Consider the following 21385-nt stretch of genomic DNA (forward strand, 5'->3'; position numbering starts at 1 on the left):
GTAAGAGTTTTAAGACAGCATTTCTCTTATCTCATTGGGGCATTTTGGTGTAAGATTTCACAATTTCAAAATCTTACATTTCGTTGTTTGTTTTCTTTGTCCTGTAAATAAGCATATGTATCGAGCAATTTGAAATAGTTTCAGATTGAAGGATGTGTGTGGCCGTAAGTGGGAAGCTCTGCCAGCGACCTGCGGATGGTCATGGGTTTTCTTATTTCCTCCCACCATGCTGGCCGGTGTGATATAAGTGAAATATTCTTGAGTATGGTGTAAATCACCAGTCAAATAAATAAATAAATGGAAGGATGTGTGGAGTACCAGTCTCGTAGTTCACTCTCTAGAGTTGAGCTTACATTTACCTTGTAACTAGAAGCTTCAGATCGTGTACTGGTTTTAATTAGCTTCCACAAGCATTTGATTACATTCATGGCTCAATAAAGTTTCATCGATATAAGCCTGCTTACATTCACTTTGTGAGAATTGCTCACACTCACAGGGTTTTGTCAAACTTTCGACATAAATGTTACACGCAGGTCTGTTTTGCCTAGTTGGACTTGGTTTCTTAAAGTCAAGTGTGTTTTGCAATCCTAAGCAGCTGGGACCAACTCAACAAAGTCAACTTGCACGTAATTTCTTATCAGAAAAGGTCTACCAGAAACCTGTGGACGGCAGTGGGTTTCCCTTGGTTTCCTCCCACCATAATGGTGTCCATTGTCTAAGTGAAATATTCTTGACGGTGTAAAACACCAATCAAATAAATACGTAGAAAAGTTTAAGAAAATCTTACCTTCATGAGCCCATCTAGCAGTTTCACGTGACCTGTTACATGTGGTGCATCTCAATGACCAAATGTGGATAAACTCTCTTAACTGGGTGCAAGGACACATAGCTCAACACAACTCGAGACCACTGAATGCTTCTGGCCGCAGAAAAGTAGAACATGTTCGACTCTGAGCAACTGTCGAATCAGCTTGAGTAGATGGACTTCAACCAGCACTAGATCAAATGCTCTCTTCAGCTCCAACTCGCTAAAAATCCAGTTGACCCCAGTTTTCAGGTCTATCTACACCCTTGTATTTGATATAGTAATTTGCCCCAAAAAGAACATTTTTGGAGGCAAATAAAAGTCCTAAAATATTTTTGCACTTTAAGTGACAATTGTCCAGTAGTATATATCCATACCTTCTGAAGAAACTCATGACACCTTTCCTTGCACAGAGGGATCGTAAGTCTAAGTTGGTTGTAAATCGTAAGTCAAAGTTGACTGTAAATCACCAAGATCACTAACATAGTCCTATAAACTTACAGCCGATACCCTTTGGGATGAAGGGATTGTAAGCTATGACAGTCGTAATTTGTAATTAAAAATTAGGTTGAACGTGTTGGAAATATTTACAGTCGTCCCAAAGTTAATGTGAAGTACAAATACTTGGTGCAGGTAGACATTTTGTTAGTAACTTTCGACTTGGTTTGTAAAGATGTGCAATTTGATGGTCTCAGTAAGATGTTATGAGAATTTTTTCAAACGTTGTTTGCTGCTGAACCATTATGATGTTGAAATTTTTCGAAAATGAAGGCAAGAAAAAGTTAGTGACATATACATTTTCCATTTAAGAAGAGCTCATTGGGTACATTGAGTCAAATTTGGTATACGATAGCGCTCGTAACTCCAAAATGTTACCGTCACCTTACAATCCATTGTAACCGTAGTTGTACATGGCAAACCAGTAGAATTGAGTAAAAATGAGTACCTTGAGTTGTGGAGGAAATTACAGGTTGTTAAGAGTAATCTGGTTATTCTATGTAAGAACACTTCTTTGTAAAATTGGTCTTTGTTCTTACCAAGTTCGTCATAAAACCTGATCAATTCGGATTTCAGGATTGTCCCCCTTTGTCACCTCTACCAATGCCCAGATCTCAGCCATCATCCCCTCGCCGAGTTTCAACCAACCACAGTGTGTATATATGTCCACATAAGACCGGCTCTGCACCGACTACCCCTTCTAAAGGGATGTCTTACCAATTCAGCAGGAGTCCTGCTAAGGTTAGGTTTGAAGTGAAGCTATAGTTCTGGTATTTATGGCTCTACTTACAGCTGTTTAGTTTTTATGCCCAATAACAGGTAAAGCAGTGCTCCAGTAAATGTTGGGTACGGTACCTTAAACACTAGTTCATGTATTGAGCTCATGTTTTGCATACATGTAGAGAGCAGATAATATGAGGAGGGTGTTTCATTGTTGTACATATTAAATACCGTAAATTACAAAATTTCATGTATTGTGTATTACCATTAATGGCAAAAGAAATGTTGGGGATGGTATCGCAAAAGGTATGACATACATGTAAAGCACAGTGACACCAGAGGGATGTTCCATCATTAATGAGCTGTGTGCATATAAATCACTTAAAATTATCAAATGCACAATTACTTGGATGTATTGAGTTGAGGTTTTGCATTTATGTGTCGCCTACAGACAAGCTCTTTGATAGCCTTACTACCAACTCTAAGTTATACATTTTTGAGGTAACTGTCTAGAATTATGCGCCTTCAAACTGGGTAAAGAAAGGGGTCGTCATCATGATGGAGTGGTTAAGATGTCTATCTTTAAATTTCTAGAACACCCCAGGTACTGGTTCAATCCCAACCTCAGGCAATGAATACATCATGGAAGGAAGCATAACCTCAAGTTTTGGTGTTTTTTTTTTTTTGATAACTATACGGTTTTGTTTTTTTTCTCACTTTTCAGGACCTCCGTGCTATTAACAACATGATCAAGATGGGCGAGCGGCGCATCACGGTCAAGCGGTCACTCCAAGTTGACCAGGAGGAGGAAATACTAACCAGTCCGGCTAAAAGGGCGTATCCAGGCTCGCTGGAAAGACGCCTCCAGTCTATCAGCAATGAAAGGAGAGAGGCCAATGGCAATGTCTAAAGCTCTCATTTACTCAACTGTGCATGCTGTATGTATATATTTATTATATAATTTTAATTTTGAGAGTTAGGAAATACCAAATGTACAGCAAGCCAATTCTCCTTATAGATTGTTATTAATGAAGTAATGTCATGGTTTTTTAGACTTGCTGCAAGGGGGCTGTGAAGTGGTGATGGAACTGTGGCTGGTGTGTAAAATAAAATGCAACAAAATAGTCTTGAGGAGGCTATTTTAAGCACTTGCAAATTTCAGTTTGAGAAAACGGAGGATTAACTGGCGACACTCATATTTGCTAAAACACAAATTGAAGATGTTTAGAATTGAAAGTTTGTGTCAGAAATCAGTGAACAAAAAAAAATCATCTGCCTGTATTGCCATGAAAGGGGAATATAAATGGTCATCAGGAAGACGACTGAATTAAGGCAACTGTAAATAGTTTAACTGAAGATTTCATCTTTTCAACTGAATCTCTCCAGATTTCAGTGTTTAAAATTTTGTGGCTAAATTTAGTCTTTCAGCTGAAGTATTAGTCTCACTGAATCGAATCTGTGCCTGACCAATGAGATTGTGATTTCTGTTCCAGTTCTCAGTTAGGCGGTGGCTTTGAAACAGAAGATGTTTTTGAGAACCTGGTTAAAGGCAGTTATCTCTGCACACTTTGGTGTTCTCCAACCAGTGTCGTGCAAATCCAAATCTCTCGGGTATTAGTTCTGCACCAATCAAATAAATCAGCAATTCCCTCTACACTGCGATGATTATTGGTACAAGTTACCAGGGTTTTGTTGAAGGCCTTAAGTACATACCTTTACCTGTGTTTTCTTAGCCAGGTTAATCAAGTATATTATAGAGCAGACAAAACAAGTACATGAGTACCTGGTAGTTGTTGATCTTCGTTACAGATCTTGGGTCATTGTCTCTTGTTCATATCTGAAGGAGTTTGATATCTACATGATGCAATTGCAAGAACCAAAAAGCATGAGAAGGGTCTGCAATACACCATATTTTGTTAGCCCTCTGAACTTCAAAACATGACTTTGACAATGAATTGCATTTGATGGAGAGAAAATCTGTTCTCAGTCTTTGGTCTACAGTTAAGATCTGTGTATTATCTATACTGTTATAATCACTTTTTGATATCATGATTTATATGGTTTTTGAGATAGCTTAAATTGAAGTTTGTCGTGCATGTTTGTACTGATGTCATGATTGATATTGTAATGTGTTTAATAGATTCAGGAAATGATTTTAAAGCAGCTGGGATGCACTCTGATAGACAGCTCCATGAAATGGAGCAGTATTTTTGAATGACTTAAAACCTTTGATATGATATTATAAATTCTTACTATTTTGGAAGATGTTTGTCTTTTAGAAGTTCAGGAATAAGTCTAGCTCGTAGTGATGAAACTACTGTTAACCTGTACAGTTGCCATTTCACGAAGGCAGGTATTTGATGATCTCCTTTCGTGTTGACGATGCATTTTTGTTTATTGTAACAGGACTGGCTAGGGCGTTAGTGATACGTTCAATTCTCAGCTTGGTTAATAAGATTTTGTGCATATATCACCATCCTGCATGTTCCCAGCTTTTCCCCTTTGTCCATTGCTAATTTTACATAACGGTATCTGAGCCTTCACCAGGTCAGCCATGTTATATGCCAGAATGTACAGTTACGATTTTAACTTCAGCCATGACTAGGCTGAAACCTTGTTTTTGTTTATGCATAACTTGTTCTTATGACTGTTAAGATTTGTTAAATTTTAACCTAATTTTTTAACTGATGTCAAAGTAATGACACCAGAGAGTAGCATTTAAAAATATTTAGCACTGCTAAATGTAGAGTCCCTTTTAGCATTTTGTTTAATCGTTCGGTCTTTTATTGATGATAACGCAGACATGGTTTCATTTTGCCACGACATTGGAGAGCTGCTAGCTACCCAGGGCCTGCTTCTTTTGTAAAACAAAATTGAGCAGGTTATTGACCAAAGTTCTCATTTTACTTCATTAAATCCTTGGTCTTGTAGCTCGCTTCTTCTCCAGTGTAACCTTCGACTCGAGAAAATAACCAATGCCTTCCACATAACCGTTACCAGTAGCTGCGTTGTGTCACGTTCCGTGTGTGCAGTAGGGTGATACTATAATGTCGAGTACAGTTGTACCCGTTATTGCTCAATATACACGATGCGTGGCTTGTGTGTTGTATGTACTTAAGTTTGTGCACCCCAGACCTAGGAGTCGTAGACTTCAAAGGGTTGCTGCAGGCACACCTGTTACACCAGAAACTTGTATGTGGGTTATAGCCCTGAGCCAACGTCTGATGAAGAGTGCTGTCCACGATCCGTTAGAGGGTCTGTTACCAAATAATTGTGTCAATACATGTACATTTACTTTTATAAGATTTAATGTACATATACTGGTTCATACACTTTTTTGAGTAGGAAACCTACCAAGAGTAAATGTTGTTCGGTGATATTTTACTGCCATGAAGACATAAATTTCACAGTTTATCTTGATCCAGATGAGAATTGCACATGTAGCTGTATCTTTAAAACTAACGAGTGAAATGTAAACTTCATACATGGACTTATTAGTTGGAACACTCGTACTTGGGATTAATTTAAGAGTTTGTACCTGGTTTATAGATTGTGATCAGTACAAATGAACTTTGACCAGTGTTGTTGGGTCTTAGTGGTTCAAAACTTAGTCAAGAATGTTTCAGATGTTTTATTGTTAGACCCTATTGTGAGGAACCTAAACCAGAGAATGTTGGTTAGTGTTTTTGGGTCTTTGTGGTTCAAAACTTAGTCAAGAATGTTTGAGATGGTTTATTGTAAGACCCTGTTGTGAGGAACCTGAACCAGAGAATGTTGGTTAGTTTAGCTAGATTTCTTGCAACTCCGGCAGAGCTCTCATTTCCACGACTGTTGAGTATTTTGGTGAAATTATACAATTTGTGTAAAGAGTACTCGCTGCAGTACTTGCCTACTTGTATGTATTTATTACATACGCAGGGCACTAAGGATTTCTGGAAGCAGCGGGTATTTGTATTACATGTAAAACATATTCCATGTAACAGATGTTGGCTGTGCCAGCATTAATTGAGGTATTGTGTGTAAAAGCCAGTCTCTAGAACTGACAAGTCTCTTTCAGACGTATTGTGTAAGCCATAAAGGGAAAGCAGTTCTCTGAGGTGGAGAGTGTACATGATACATACATGTACAAGATCTAATTTGAATTTACATCTGACCGGTCAGCATTTATCAAGGTCATTTCAAACAGTGTATTACCCAAGAATCCTTGAAATCGGGTTTGGGGCTTTTAGGTTTTCTTGCCCGTAAAAACTTGCGGCTGGTGATTTCATGGAAATAGTCAAGACACGTTGATCGAATGAGTTAGTGGTTCACCCCCATGACATTGGACGATCTGGAATCTGCCATTATCCCCTGAATGTATTCTTATAATGTTAGCGTACCCTTTCTTTTCACACTCCCCATATTTTATGAAAATGTATGTCGGACAAAATTCATGATTAAACAATGTAAAAATTTGACGTTTGGAATTTGCTACAAAAGATTTTTGACTGGGTTGACTGATGTATATAGCTGTGCTAGCCTGACCATATTTTGTTCACATTTTTGACCTCCATGTGGAGCTAAGCATTGCGATGAATTTTTTTTCTTTCCACAATTTATCTCGATCACCTGATATTGTTACACTGTAAATAGGCATTGGATCATATTGACTCTGATCACTATAAAATCTCATCAATGACTCCGGTAGCAGAGTCGCCAATCGTTTTAAGCAATTAAGAGAAATAACACTATACAACAATAATAAATGTTGAAACTATATTGCTTTTTGAGTTGTATATTATACATTGAAATTTACATTCTGGGGGTATATTGCAGTTTGTAGAATATACCATGGGTTAGTAAAGATATTTCATTGGTGGTTTTGGGAAGCCTGACTGGCTTGAATGGTTAAAGCTCTGGCTGCTGAGCTGTCAGGCTCTTAACCACTGAGGTTGCATGTTAGAATCCAGCTCTTTCTGCTTGAACTGCAGCGTCAAGTCAGGACGTTTGTCAGGTTTCAAGCAAAGGCCAGTGGTTTACTCCGGACGCGATTTCCTCCAGCAATAAACCCGACTGCTGACGTAGGTGAAATAAAACTCCTTTGGATGGTGGTGAACACTGAACATTAGGGTTTTGCACCATATTCAAGAATATTTGTTCGGCACGAAAGTGGTGAAGTGAAAAGATCATAGTGGAAATCAATCTCCGTTCTTCATCAGTTGTGTCCTGACAAAACGCCGATTGGACCCCAGCACAGTGCGACCTTATTGGTTCAATAGCTTTTTGTGTGCAGCAAGAGGCACCCCTTAATCTGAGCCAACCAGGGTCTTCGATAGTACAGAAAAACTTGATTAATATTTTCGACATGGCAACCATTTGTGTTAGAAATGTTTCCAGAGAAGAAAAATCCAGGATAAAGTTCATGTAATGCGAAACCCCGCTTCTCAAGGTGAATTTAATTCAAAATGTTTGGACTGACACGAAAACGAGTCTATCCGATAACCTTCAAATGTGAAGCGTGATTTCGCCTTGCATGACTGATATGCCAAAACTCTTCCAGAAATAATTATTCCCCAGAAAATTCTTATTTCGGTCTCTGGAGGTGTAAATCCAGGCACAGTTGTTTACAGTGTGGGTGAACTTGCTTCCAAAATACCTCTATACCCCTCTCCTTCTGATCGAATGGACTCGCCTTCCCGTCTCCGCTGCTGTTCAGCTGTGGGTCCGTTAGATACAGGACGTCACTTGTGTCGCGCGGCACCCATCCCTGAAGGTCAACTATCATTGTCTGACCTTGAGACACGGCATAAGTGAAGTGGGTGAACGCTAGGACCGTTTCCAGCATTTCGGACTTGACTTTGGTATTGACGTAGTCGAAATTATTGGTCAGTTTCACGAATTCGGAATCCCCTTCTAAATATGGTTCCACGTTGAGGTAGTCCATGATTTGACCACTAGGTGTGAGCACCTGTAAATGAGCAGCAGGTAAATACTGGATTTTGGCAAATCTGTCGACATTGGGCAATGACTGTAACCTCTGATTGAACAAGGTCACAAAGAAACGTGCAGTCATCTGACTCTTCACGTCCTGAAGGTATTCTTCAAGAATGGGATTCTCCTTCCTGTACCGCTTTGCCACGTACCTACACAGGATGAAAAATACCACATTTGTGATGATATTATACCGAGACATTTATTAACTCTTCCATATAAAAGTAACTGCGTAGAACTGTTTGGATTTGGCGCACTCAGAATAATGCTTTTGATTCATTGCCTACATCATATATAAGAAAGAGTCGACGGCCTTGAGATATACACGCATTTATCGGTTGTCTGTTGATGTGTATAGACTTCGGCAAACGTTTATTGATCAAAACGTAGGCTTTTAAAAGATCGGATGCATGTTATGGTGTGCTGTTAATGATATAAACGAGACGGGTTTTATATGATTTTCCGTTGTCAATTTTGACAGTGACTGGGACGCTTTGCCCATTCCGTCTTAGCCCAACGGGCAGCAACATCATTCCTGAACAAGTCTTTTTGAGATATAACATTTTCCTCTGGTAATGCAACTTGAAGATGGCATTCATGCCGTCAATTCTAACCGAGGTTGTTTGACATTACATTCCTGTAGAATTTGATTCTGACTACATCATACTAACGGTTTGGTCTCCTCCACCCGAAAAGCTGACGGCTATTGTTTTTAAAAATTCTTCAGGAGTTCTACGGTACTCTAACCAGCTAAAATATAAATAAATCTATTTATGGCTATTTATTTCTTTATACACCATGCTGGTCAGGGATGCGTACCTGCCAAGGGATTCGTCCTGGTGCAAGAACTGAATGTGAATAGTGTCCCGGTGTTTGCCTTTCTTGTGCTTGGGAATGTCAACTAAGGAACCAATGAACACAAGCGTACTCTGTGGGTTCCACTGCTTCTGTAAGGGGTCGTACTGCCAAAGTAAAGCACCTGCAACCCGAGGAAGTAATCGAAAATCACCTAGGAACTTCAAATTGTGACATTAAAAGCAGAGCTGAAAAATGTAATACAGATTCTGGTGTTAACCATTCTGCTTAAAGTTTAATGCATCTGTGGAATACCAATCAAAAGAAAGATACCTATACTGGTACAAAGGCATTACAATTCAAACGTATTGAAATACTGAATAGCCACCAAAACCACAAATGGCGAAGAGATAACTCTGGCTGTGGCACGACCAGAGAGGTATTCACCAGTATACTTACGAGAAGCGCCCATTTTGTTGACAGCATTCGCATAGTTGTCCTCCACTACTTGTTGAACCTGATGGAAGTTGGTGTGCGTGTTGGGCGAAAAGCTGGTCAAGCCACCATGTTGACTATGAGCACTTGCGTTGGGAGGGACATGGTCTCCCCAATCCACAAGGGGGCGATACTGAGTAATGGGAGAGAACTCCACTTCATCAGGAACAGTGTATCCGCTTGTGTCGGTTTCACGAGAACTACAGCCCGAGGAATCTGTCGATGCGGAGGCAGATCCTGAATTTGAGGACAAGGAGAGATCTCCTCTCTGAAGGTCCCTAAGAGCCTCGATGGTGTACGTCGAACAAAGAGTAGTGGCCGCTGGGTCGACTTTTGCGGACAGGCTGGAGTCCGATGGATCTTGTCTGGTTTCACTGGACTGATGCGCCGCTCTCACAAGATCATGGTCGATACTGGTGTACCGTGGACTATGTGGATTAGCTGGCAACCCAACTTCTCTCATCTGTGCCAGCCTCACCAGATTATCATGTGATTTGGATTTATCGTCTTGGCCCAGAATGAGTTTTGGGATCTCAGGCTCTACAGAAACCTTCACAACATCTGCTGCATTCCCATCGTTGTCTGGATTACTGATATAGAGTTCCTCACCTGTTGTGTTCTGTAGATTCCCGTGCTGTTTAACCAAATCATGTTTCGGATTCACTCTGAGCTCTTGCAAAGTTTTACTCAATTCATCGCCGCCCGGGCTTCCATTAAGCGTTGGGAGATTCAAGAACTGCAATGCCATATTACAAAGTCGGACAGCTTCTGGATTTTTACCTAGGCCTTCCGCATTTCGGCAGTAGATGCTGTAGAGAGCGATAGACAGTTCCTCCAAGACCCAGGCTAAGCGAGTGTCATGTCCATTGGGAGAGTGCATCAATGCGATACTTGCCAGGTAAAGGGCCTTGAGGAATTCGAAGCTCTGTTCCCGACTCTGCAATCCCTTGACTGCCTGATGCTGCGCTAGGCTTTCGTTGAGACGCGATAAAGCGGTATCCAAGACTTGGTGTTTCATATGGAACTGGTTCTGCTGAACAGCGAAACGCAACAAGGATTCACCGGCATCGAGCTGAAGTAAAGACGACAGATTAGAGAGGAACTTGCCAAGACAGTATGACGTTTAAGAAGTACAACCTATTTTATATATGAGGTTGCAGTTCGATAATGTCACAACCGTTGTTTGATGCAAAAAAAAAAAAAACTTCAGTCATTCCTCGCTGGCTCAATAAGCTAAAATGCATGCGCTCGTGTCACCCCCGCTAGTCACTTCCTTAGCCATAATGTCGCACGCTCAAATTCGGCTTAATTTATCTACTTCGGCGTGGCAAGACGTTAGTTTGGGAACTTACACAGGTAGCAATTTATCCCAGGCAATTCAGAATCCGCTACTACCAACCCTGACCGCCATTACACGAGAAATCCTTGGGTGAAGCCAAGCGAATGGTTTTATCAAATTAATAACATAAGTTACGAAACCAATTTTTGGGGAAAACAGTGAATGATTCAACTTTTTGTCTCTTCCTAACCAAACCTTCTCTGTCTTGCATACTCACCCAGTGTCTAGCCGTGAAGAGGTTCTGTGGGGGGCAGAGCTGAGCTGCGCTAACAGCCTTGCTGTACGCTTCCTGGCAAGGGTGGGGCTGTACAAGCCCCGGATACCTCCTCCTCAGCTCCTCGTACTCCTTCATACTCAGCTGTTTCAAGCATTTGCCGAGGATTCCCAGCGACGAGGAAATCCCTTTGTCATCTTTAACGGGTAAGCTTTCAAATCCCGTTATTGACTGCACGAGGAGATGGATAGCCTCAGGCCATAAACCTATAATAAAAGACAGGCTTATATTATATAAAGCAATGAAAACAACAAAAACAGAACTTCTTGTGGACGGCCACACTGTCACATACAGACCAACAAAGAACCCCGACATTGTATATTATGTAACAAAGAACACAATTCCCGTTACATGCAGCCAGAAAAAGAACCCAGTCCATGTCACATGCAGCCAGAGAAAGAACCCAGTTCCTGTTACGTACAAAGAAAGAACCCTGTCTCTCTTAAATACTGTCAAAATAAGAACTCAGTGACTGTTGCATACACTCAAAGACAGAACTCGGTCACTGCTACATACATTCAAGGGTTCTGCCCTGTTTCCTCCCACCATAATGCTGGCCACCGTCGAATAAGTGAAATATTTTGAGTACGGCGTAAAACACCAATCAAATAAACAAATAAATAAACATACAAAGAAAGAACCCAGTTACTGTTACATACAGCCAAAGAAAGAACCCAGTCCCTGTCACATACAGTCAAAGAAAGAACCCCGCCATTTTGGCATACAGCCAAAGAAAGAACCTCTTCACTCCTACATACAAAGAAAGAACCCAGTCCAGGTCACGTACAATCAAGGGGAAAACCCAATCCCTGTTAAATTCAACAAAAGAAAAAAAAACAATTTCCAGCAAAGAACCCATTCCCTGTTCTGTACCGTCGAATGATAAAAGAACGTGCGTGATAATCATACCACCTCGATTTCAATCCCATCCACTATACATTCTAGGCGTATAAACATACATACGCAACGATGCTATTTTCCAAATAAAAATAATCTAATTATGGAGGCTAACCTACACTTTTTTCCTTCTTTTTTTTTTCTTTTTTCTAGCAGCCCTTATATAGAGTAGTCAGATTTAAGGCTAATTTTGTCACACAACTCACACGACAGTCCCAGCTGTTCACTACATACGGGTTTAACAAATGTAATTACTGGGACGGAAAAACAGCCTATAAAGAGTCCGGGATTTGTACACATTCATTGTAATACCCATAGTCTTCAGACAGAGGTCACGTGATCAGTCACTCATGAGCCGGTAAGTTTGTATGTTGTGTCGTCGTCAGAGTACATAATACCTTCCGGATTCGCGTTTTTGATATTTCGCAGAAATCTGGCTGACCTATATGAAACATTGAAAGCAAAAATAGTTTCAATACATACCCAAATTATGTAGAATTTGTCCTTCAATTTGAACGCAGACAGCTACCACGTTGTCATGCTGAGCTTTTGACTTGTACTGCCACGAACCAGGGGCTGTTTGCAAAATGATACTTTTATTATAGTTGGTAAAAATTGTAGTGAAATCATAGCACGCAAACTGAAGCAAATTCCACAAACACCAAATTGCGTGTACCATAAGTTATGTTAACGGATAAAATAACCTCAAAAATTCAACTAGATCAAATATTCGAAGTGTAAGCATATGCGAGACAAATTCATTCTAATTGAGTACTTTAACTCCTCAACCTTTTTGCATATGAAAGAGCTACTTTAAATTCAATTTATCTGCATTTTTTATCTGATTTTTGGAGACATTTTGAAATTACATTGGTTTGATTGGCCCATATTAGAGCTTCATAAAAAGTATAATTTTATCCGTTACACAGAATAGTGCCTTCAGAATAGGCTTGCAGAATATGGTTGGCTAATCACCTTGTAAACATGCGAAAAGGTGCGAAGAATTACAGTAATGAATATTACATGTACAATTCCAAATGAAGATATTTTGAATCATGTGTTAAATAACCCATCAATAAATCAAGCAACCAAGGTAGGAGAATATGTTCGCTATGGTGACTACATATTACATATCTCAGCTTTTTAAATTTCAGATATATATGTCACTATTTTCAGACGATGTTTCACGTAATATTGTAAAAATGTCTTCTTTTTGTCTTTTCCTCCTTTTTTCTTGGTGGTATGTTAAGTCGTTGATATTCTGATTCTTTGACACATGTACATCAATGGAGGTGGAGATATTAAAAGGATTAACCACGCACAGTTTTTCATCGTTATTTAACACAAAACTCCTAAATATCATTTATATATTGGTGGTCAGTAAACCGCAGTTCCCGAGGAAAACCACTGACCTCTGGTAAGTTATTGCAAACTTTCTCAAGCAGATATGGATAGGCACGTTGTCCACCGTGTATTGTCACCATGGTCCAACAAACGATGCATGGCAGGCGAGGAATCTACAAATACCCTGCCCAAGGCCAAGGTTGAACCCGCACATCGTGTTTCATATAGATCCAAAGGCAAGCTTCTTTAAACATTTTATATTAGGGGATATAATTTATACATATTCCATGATACATTCAGCAATGTTTCTTAACGAAGTGGGCATCTCAGCCAAAATAAATATCGTGGTATTTAAAAACTCTTCTCCCAAAAAATCTTTGTGTGGAAATTTCATTGCTGTTACCTGGACTGTTCCAGTCCGATGCCACAATGGCGTGAAGGACTCTGACAGCTCCATGCAAATCCCCGGAGTCCTTCAGAACGCGAGCCTTCCGAATGAGCATCTGAGGGGCGATCGCTGGGCATTGGTCACAAGCTGCCAATACAGACACGACGTTCAGGATTACCTTGGCGCCCCCATACCAGTACATGAATCGGTCCAAAACAAAGGCCACTGCAGAGGCCAAGGAGAATTTTTCGTTTTCTAATGCCAACAGAAGACTTTTCTGAAATTCATAGAAATGTTAATTGTAAATGTGCAGTATACAATGGGAGAAAATTTGGAATGAATTAATTTACTCAAAAACTTACTCAGCTTACCATATAGCTTAATTATATTATTGCATTTTATCACCGATTGGATGAACAACTTGACTCATCGAGTAAGACAATAGTAACTCGTCGGTTACGTTAATTATTCACTCACTTGGTCTGTTGAAGGGCTTGTTTGTCTGGTCAAAAAATCCTCTAAACTGGTCAAAAGGCTCACTCAAATTGTCAAAAGACTCACTCATCAAATCAAAATTAACCATATTCATGTCCATATTAACCATATTTTGTTCTAGAATTTAATCTCACTGCTTCCTCCTACCATAATGCTGGCCGCCGTAGTATAAGTAAAATATTCTTTAGTACGGCGTAAAACACCAATCAAATAAATAAGTAAATAAATACGAAAGTAAGGAAAGTAAGCTAACACTATCGACATGTAAAGTAACTTAAACTGACTAAATTGGAAATATATCAAATAAAAAGCAAGACTACATAGTCAGTCATTGATAAGTTTTAAATAAAATTGTTATATATCCCTTAACTTACCAAGAGAATTAAGTTCTGGGAGACCGATGGATGACTATCATTACGAGAGGTAAGCCAATCAGGTTTAATGTCGGGAGGTAAGAATGGCCAGTCCTGCTGTATGGCCGACTTCACCAACGTCTGTAATCTTCTTGGCAAGGTCGTCAACCATTTCCCGGCATTTCCTGCTTCTTCCCAATCCTGAGGCCCCGGTTCATCGTCAATGCGCAACAAGAATTCTGTGTCTTAAAAATTTTAAAATCAAAAACGGTTTGTTCCATTTTCTGTCATTTTTTACTTTATCAGTTAATAAATTAGTAAATAATTAACAAACCACTGTGTTGAAATGCATGTCTGTTCCACTGCCATTTCTGTATTCTAAATATAATCTAAATGTCAGAATTATATAAGTTGTGCCCTTGTGAAGTTTCTGCTTAAAGAGCAGTGAATAGGACTGTATTCGTGAGGAAAGCCCGTGATTATCACGTCTGGCGCAGTTTACTTGCGTGATGCTTTTGCGTACTGTAATTCTTCAACCTTTTCGCATGTTTGCAAGGTGTTTAATCAATCATATTTTGGAGGCATTTTTCTGTACAGACTGATACATTCGTACTTTTCATGAAGCCTTGAAGTTGGCCAACCCTACTGGTGTAGTTTCGTTTTCAAAATCAAATTTAAACAGAGGATAAACTGCACTGAAAGTTGCTCGTTCAAACGCTAAAAGGTTGAGGGTACCTTGAATGAACCTAACGCGAGAGACTGCATGTTGTTTGCATGTTGAATAGTCTGTTTATCGTATTCAGATGTGTCCAATCACCTGAAAAAAATCTATACATGGTGAATTATTTTCTTTCATTTTTTGATCCTTGTTTTTCATCGCGTTCAAAAGTCATTGTGATTTGTTCACTGATACTTTTTTAAGGCTTACCACGACGAGGCGATCCAGATTATCAGCAATAATGAAACTTATGGCCGTACGTGGGAAGGTCTGCCAGCAATCTGCGGTCGTGGGTTTAATTAACCCCCGTTCTCTTCCCGGTTTCCTCCCACCATAATGCTGGTCGCCGTCGTATATAAGTGAAATATTCCTGAGTACTGCGTAAAACACCAAACAAATAAACAAATAAAATGAAACTTATTACATTTTCCACAAGAAAACTGAAGACAACAACTGTGATTGAATATATAAAAGCTGAACAAATGTCAACGTGGAAAGAAGTATTGTTTTCCAACCGAAACAAGCAGCTCCCAATCAAATGCCAGACAGTCTTCTTGTAGACTATATTCACGGACACAGCGACGGTCACTTTCTTCAGCAAAGTCGTGGCCTAGCACGGTGAAAGTAAAGCGCGATTCCTCAAAATTTCATGCGGCTGCCACAAAGTACCGATGCTCTCTCTATGAATATCCAAGGGCCCCTTGGTTCATCAGTATAAAAAGTTTAATAATATACGACATTTATATGTTCATTACTTAGACGACATTTGTATGCTCTTTAACAGACTTGACAGTTTACCAAATGGCAGGCGTGTGCAGTTAAATGGAGTTTAATATGTATATTTCATGCAAAATGATGCAATTTTGACTGCTTATTTTATAGTATGACGGACTGAAGATAAACCTGATGCCTTCAAACATTAATTATATAAAATACAAAGTCGTAATACAAACCTGACTGGGAAAGGCTTAGCCCCAATTGCCCTATTAGTTCTGTGCGTGACATGACAGCCAAATCTACAGGTAGAAATAAACAATATAATGTTCAGCATGTATGTGTACTGTAGGTATATAGCGATATTCACACGGCCTCTGGATCCTGACTATATAATATGTACGTATACTGAGGCACCATTTACTTCACCGATTTCATCATCTACATATAGGCCCTATCCCAGGCGACCGTATACATTATATAAAACGTATACCTTAAACTCCACTCGCTCCAGCCTGGACAATTCTTCCCTCTGGACGATTTCTCTTCAAGGCAATCACTGAGGAAAATTAAAAATTTGAAACAATGTAATTTAAAAAACTAATTAAAGAAGCTCCTTAGATGATTCACTACAAACCCTAGTCTAATGAATTAGACTTTGTTAACGATACAACGCCTAATTCATCAGGGCTACGCAGGCCTAAACGGCACTTCAACTCGATTGCCCGCCCACTCCTTGCCCATCTTCTGGTATATATATGAATTCTCCTCGAGGTCATTTATACTATGAACTCGGGGTAACATGGTTTTCTTAAAAAGGTCGGTTTTGAATAAACAAACCTTTAAATAGGCCTAGGTCCGATAAGTGTTTATTGCAAGTTGCACTGAGCAGACAAAAAAGATGGTCTGGCACCAGACAAAATTGACTAAAACAAAAGGAAGAAAAAATATACATACAAGACATGCTTCAACTGCGCATGTGAAACAAAAATCTGCCGTCGTGGGTGGTTTAGACGCGTCATACACACGTGAACCTGAGGCCATCATTTAGATACGGACAAATACATATGGGGAATACCCATGGAAATTCCGTCATAACAGCATCGCTTGCGCTTGCCCTTGCCTTTCCAGTTAAGGCCCCGATCAAGCTTATAGCCTACAATGAATCACATGCTTACCGCTGACTGTCGTCTATTCCACGCAAGGGAACATTGAACCGGCGATATGATCAGATCTGTTAGTATGCTCCTATACCTCACCAGTGAGAGAAGCTTGTAAATCAGGCCAGTGTGCTGTTTTATACATGACGATCTACATTTAGTGGACTTCGCATTCACCGGCAGTAAAGTTCGCTGGCGCAGTGCTTAAACTGTGGACCTCTATATGTGATCATGTACTTCATACGTGAACAACGAGGCCAGTATGCGGGTCACCTGTTGTTGAATTGTACCGCTCTTCAGTCCCGGATGTAGGTCATTTCTCGTCAACAGCTCTGTTTGTCTGGACTGTGTACACATGGACAGTTTTCACACATTCACTGTAAAGCGATTTTAAAATTGAAACGTAATATTTCCACATCAGGAGAATTAAGCCGTACCGTCAGTGTTTCCCGTTTTCCTGTTGAATCTCAGGGAAGGAAGAATGTGTGTGTATAGGACTTAAACACATTTTCATTCGCTTCATGGACTTTTAACATACAGCTCGCTGTAGGCCTTTACATGGCAGGCTGAAAATTTCTGGGGACTTACCGGCCTAGCTACGTGAGAAAGTGACATGGCTGAGGTGAGTGAACATGTAAATTCATTGGCTAAAACGAAAAACGACAACGGAGTAGATTCAGTACCTCCAAGACAAGGAGATAAACGACAGGTAGATTTACTGGCTCTAGCAAAAGAGGGCAGCAGAAGAGTAGATTCGATGGCATCAGCAAGAGAGGACAACGCACAAGCAGATTCACTTGCCCCTTCGAAAGAGGACAGTGAAAAGGTAGATTCACTTGCTCCTGCGAAAGAGGACAGTGAAAAAGTAGATTCATTGGCTCTCACAACAGAGGAAAATGTAAGAGTAGATTCACTTGCTCCTACAAAAGAGGACAATGGAAGAGTAGATTCACTTGCTCCTACAAAAGGGGACAATGGAAGAGTAGATTCACTTGCTCCTACAAAAGAGGACAATGGAAGAGAAGATTCAATTGCTCCTACAAAAGAGGACAATGGAAGACTAGATTCACTTGCTCCTACAAAAGAGGACAGTGGAAGAGTAGATTCACTTGCTCCTACAAAAGAGGACAATGGAAGAGTAGATTCACTTGCTCCTACAAAAGAGGACCCAGTTATAAAGGAGCTTGTCACAGATGTAGAGAAAGTTGATGTCGCTGCGGACACTGTTGTCACACCAACTAAGTTGACGCTCATGTACAGTAAAGACACCCCAGCTGCCCTCAGCAACTTCTTCCCAAAGTTTACGAGGAAAGTTTCCCTCCAAGAGTGTTGTCACATAGCACGTCACGATGACGCACATGTGTACCTCAATGGTGATGGCATGTCAAGAAACTTTGGACAGATTTACCCAGTGGACGGAGATGTGTCCAAGTTCATTCTTATGAATGTCAGCAAGAACAAAATCATACAAGTGGTTTACTCAAAGGGCAAAAAAACTATGTTGAAGATACTGAAATTCAATGAATCTATGCCCATACAGACTAATTACTTGATAAAGTTTCACACGCTTGAGTTCAAAGTTGAAATCAGTCCTGGGGATGTTTCATCAGAACACTATGAGCTAGAAGTTGTTCAGGAAGTCCCACGCAGACAAGATGAAAGCGCGTCTCGGTCCAGCCCAGTCATCGTGAACAAAGGTCAAATCAACAGGTTATACATGGCCAGTAATCCTGTTGACACCAACTCTGGACCGGTCCATATGGCGATGTCAAATTACGGACCACCCACAGCAGTGCCATATCACTACCCATACTGTGGTACTTTCCAGGGAGGGATGCCACAAAATAGCCCCAATTACAGCCCAGGCCAGCCCACGGTCAGTTCCACGCCCCACAGAATTTCATGACAAATCAACGCCACTATTACGATTTGGAACACCCTTCCTACCAAGGTCATACAAATCAACATTCTCAAGGGCAAATGAATAATGGTTTCCCTTTGGGCATCAACGGTCATTTTGGGAATGGTAGTTACGGAGTGGGGAATCCAGTTCGCCATATGGGCAATGGTCCCTCAGGGCCACACATGCCCACTCACCCAATAGGCAACTATGCTCATTCAGCAAACAAGGCCCATGTAATGCAGCCCAGGGCTAATGCAGCTTTCCGCGGTTACCCACCTTATTACATGGGTTACCCTCACGGCCATCCGCTCCAAGCCGTAGGAAAAGGCACAAGCTCTTTCTGTCCAACACCTGGCCTGGGGGATGAAAATTTGCAGTATTTCTACCGCACACCTGAGACAGACAGCTTGGTGGGAGCCCCGGGTAAAGTTATAAGCAATGACCCAGGGCCTGGGTGGATTGGGCCTAGGGTGGCCCAGGAGATAGTCAGAGCTCCTGTGGAGAACTCTGAACTCCCGGATCCAATTGCCAGGTTGATGCAAAAGGCTGATCCCTGATCTACATGCAAGGTTAATGCAAAAGGCTAATCCCTGAACTACATGAGAGGTTGATGAAAAAGGCTAATCCCTGAACTACATGAGGGGTTGATGAAAAAGGCTGAATAGGTTGATGCAAAAGTCTGATCCACAAACTACACCCTTGATGTCAGTAGTTTGAATTACATGATATGGGCAAATACACATGTATCAAATATAGTTGTAAATGGTTGTGGTGCAGTGATTTTACTTTTTAAAAGCTTTTGATCATGAGAGAGAAACTACCCTAATTGACCTAAAACTTTGTCCTCACTAAGTTGCATATGATCTGGTGCCATGGGCATGAACAGGAAACCCTGCCAAGTCCTGTGTCGTGATCATGAAGTATTTTTATCATTTATCAGTTTTGTATCATGGTCATGGAAGAGAAACTTATTTCAATGAATTAATACTTTTTCCATTACAGTAACTTGATTGATTGAGTACAGAAACTCAATCAATAGCAGTACTGCATTATGGTCATGAAGAAAAATGTATTGGTTACTTCATGGTAACAAAAATTTAAATGTCAGATCTTGCTTCATGGGGGAGATTTGTTTCAATCCTGTATTGTGCAGAACTTGAAATTTTCATTATCATAGAAGACAGGCTGCTAAAATTTTGTATCATGGCCACAAAAGAGACACTGTTCAAACAGAAATGAAAGTTAACATTTTAAGAAAAATTACTACAAAATGTTGACCCAGTTTTAGTGGTCTGTCATGTCACAGATCTTCACAGACACCAGACTGAAAGTGAAAGAGAAGTGAAAGATGGCATTTTCAGAAAAGTCACTTCTTAATATTTTGATGTTCTGATGTGGAGATTAAACCAATTCAAACTCACGAGGTCTGAATTATTCATTGGACATGTGTCTGACACACCTATAAAGATCTGTTATTATACAAGCTGCCTGGAAAAGGATACTGACATTACGGAAAAAAATGACTTGGTTTAAATCTCTTGGAATGTAGTGTGTTTATATCAGGTTTATTTTTTAATATCTTTTAAGGACATTGTTGATTTACAGCAGAAAAGTAACTTATCTTTAGAAATGACTGCATAATGTTGATACACGTTACCATGCCACTGAGCCAAACCTAATGGAAACTCCTAGCAATGACCCACCCTAAATCTGATGTATGAGCAATCCATAACAATTTATGTAATAATCCATATCAATGATTGACCCTAAATCTGATGTAATAGAAGTCTGTAATATCTGATGTAATAGAAGTCTGTAACATTTGATGTAATAGAAGTCTTTAATATTGCTTGATCCAAATCTGATGTAATAGAAGTTTGTAATATTGCTTGATCCAAATCTGATGTAGCAGAAGTCTATAACAGTGGCAAACCTAACACGTCTGTAATTTACATGTATGTTTGTAACAGCCAAAGGCTGAACTCTATTGTTCATGTAGGTCACTTTCACTAAACCATGCACATTGATAAATGCAATTGACGATATAAGTAGTCATATACATGTATGTCCGCATGTGTTTTGTGTAAGTGACCAGTCATGATGACTTATATCCCCATGTGTTTTGTGTAAGTGACCAGTCATGATGACTTATATCTGCATGTGTTTTGTGTAAGTAACCAGTCATGATGAACTATATCCGCATGTGTTTTGTGTAAGTAACCAGTCATGATGGACTATATCCGCATGTGTTTTGTATAAGTGACCAGTCATGATGAACTATATCCACGTGTTTTGTGTAAATGAAAAGTCATGATGAACTGTGTCCGCTCGTGTTTTGTGCAATTACCCAGTCATGATAATTCTGTGCTGAACTGTTAGAGAGAACCATGTACATCGCCCATTCTTCCTGTTTACTGATATCACAACATAATCAGATTATGACATGAGCTAACTGATACTAAGTTATGCTTGATTGGACAAGAGTTTAGCACACGTCATATGCAAACAAGACACACC

At 40.0% G+C, this 21385-nt stretch overlaps 2 protein-coding genes across 4 annotated transcripts in view; one reads left to right on the forward strand and one right to left on the reverse strand.

Moving 5' to 3' along the window:
• The window catches only part of LOC135466072 (retinoblastoma-like protein 1), a 29917-nt gene extending 23164 nt beyond the window's left edge, over positions 1-6753 (forward strand). The window contains exons 23-25 of one of the 3 annotated variants that reach the window (XM_064743491.1): positions 1880-2044; positions 2748-2961; positions 3517-6753. In XM_064743491.1, the coding sequence (XP_064599561.1) occupies positions 1880-2044; positions 2748-2933 (351 nt within the window). In that variant the 3' untranslated portion in view covers positions 2934-2961; positions 3517-6753. Of the gene's footprint in view, positions 1-1879; positions 2045-2747 lie in introns of all 3 variants that reach the window. The other 2 variants (XM_064743492.1, XM_064743490.1) reach the window with 2 other exon arrangements.
• A 36-nt stretch (positions 6754-6789) lies between these two features.
• Positions 6790-16665, reverse strand: LOC135465569 (alpha-protein kinase 1-like). Its single transcript, XM_064742818.1, has 9 exons — positions 16646-16665; positions 16045-16107; positions 14395-14618; positions 13541-13802; positions 12277-12369; positions 10840-11102; positions 9248-10355; positions 8813-8972; positions 6790-8145 (listed from the first exon to the last, which is right to left on the reverse strand). The coding sequence occupies exons 2-9, from the start codon at positions 16094-16096 to the stop codon at positions 7587-7589; spliced, it is 2721 nt and encodes a 906-aa protein (XP_064598888.1). The 5' UTR covers positions 16097-16107; positions 16646-16665; the 3' UTR covers positions 6790-7586.
• Between the last annotated feature and the right edge of the window lie 4720 nt (positions 16666-21385).

The sequence above is a fragment of the Liolophura sinensis genome, chromosome 5, assembly GCF_032854445.1.
Source record: "Liolophura sinensis isolate JHLJ2023 chromosome 5, CUHK_Ljap_v2, whole genome shotgun sequence".
Taxonomy (NCBI): Eukaryota; Metazoa; Mollusca; class Polyplacophora; order Chitonida; family Chitonidae; genus Liolophura; species Liolophura sinensis.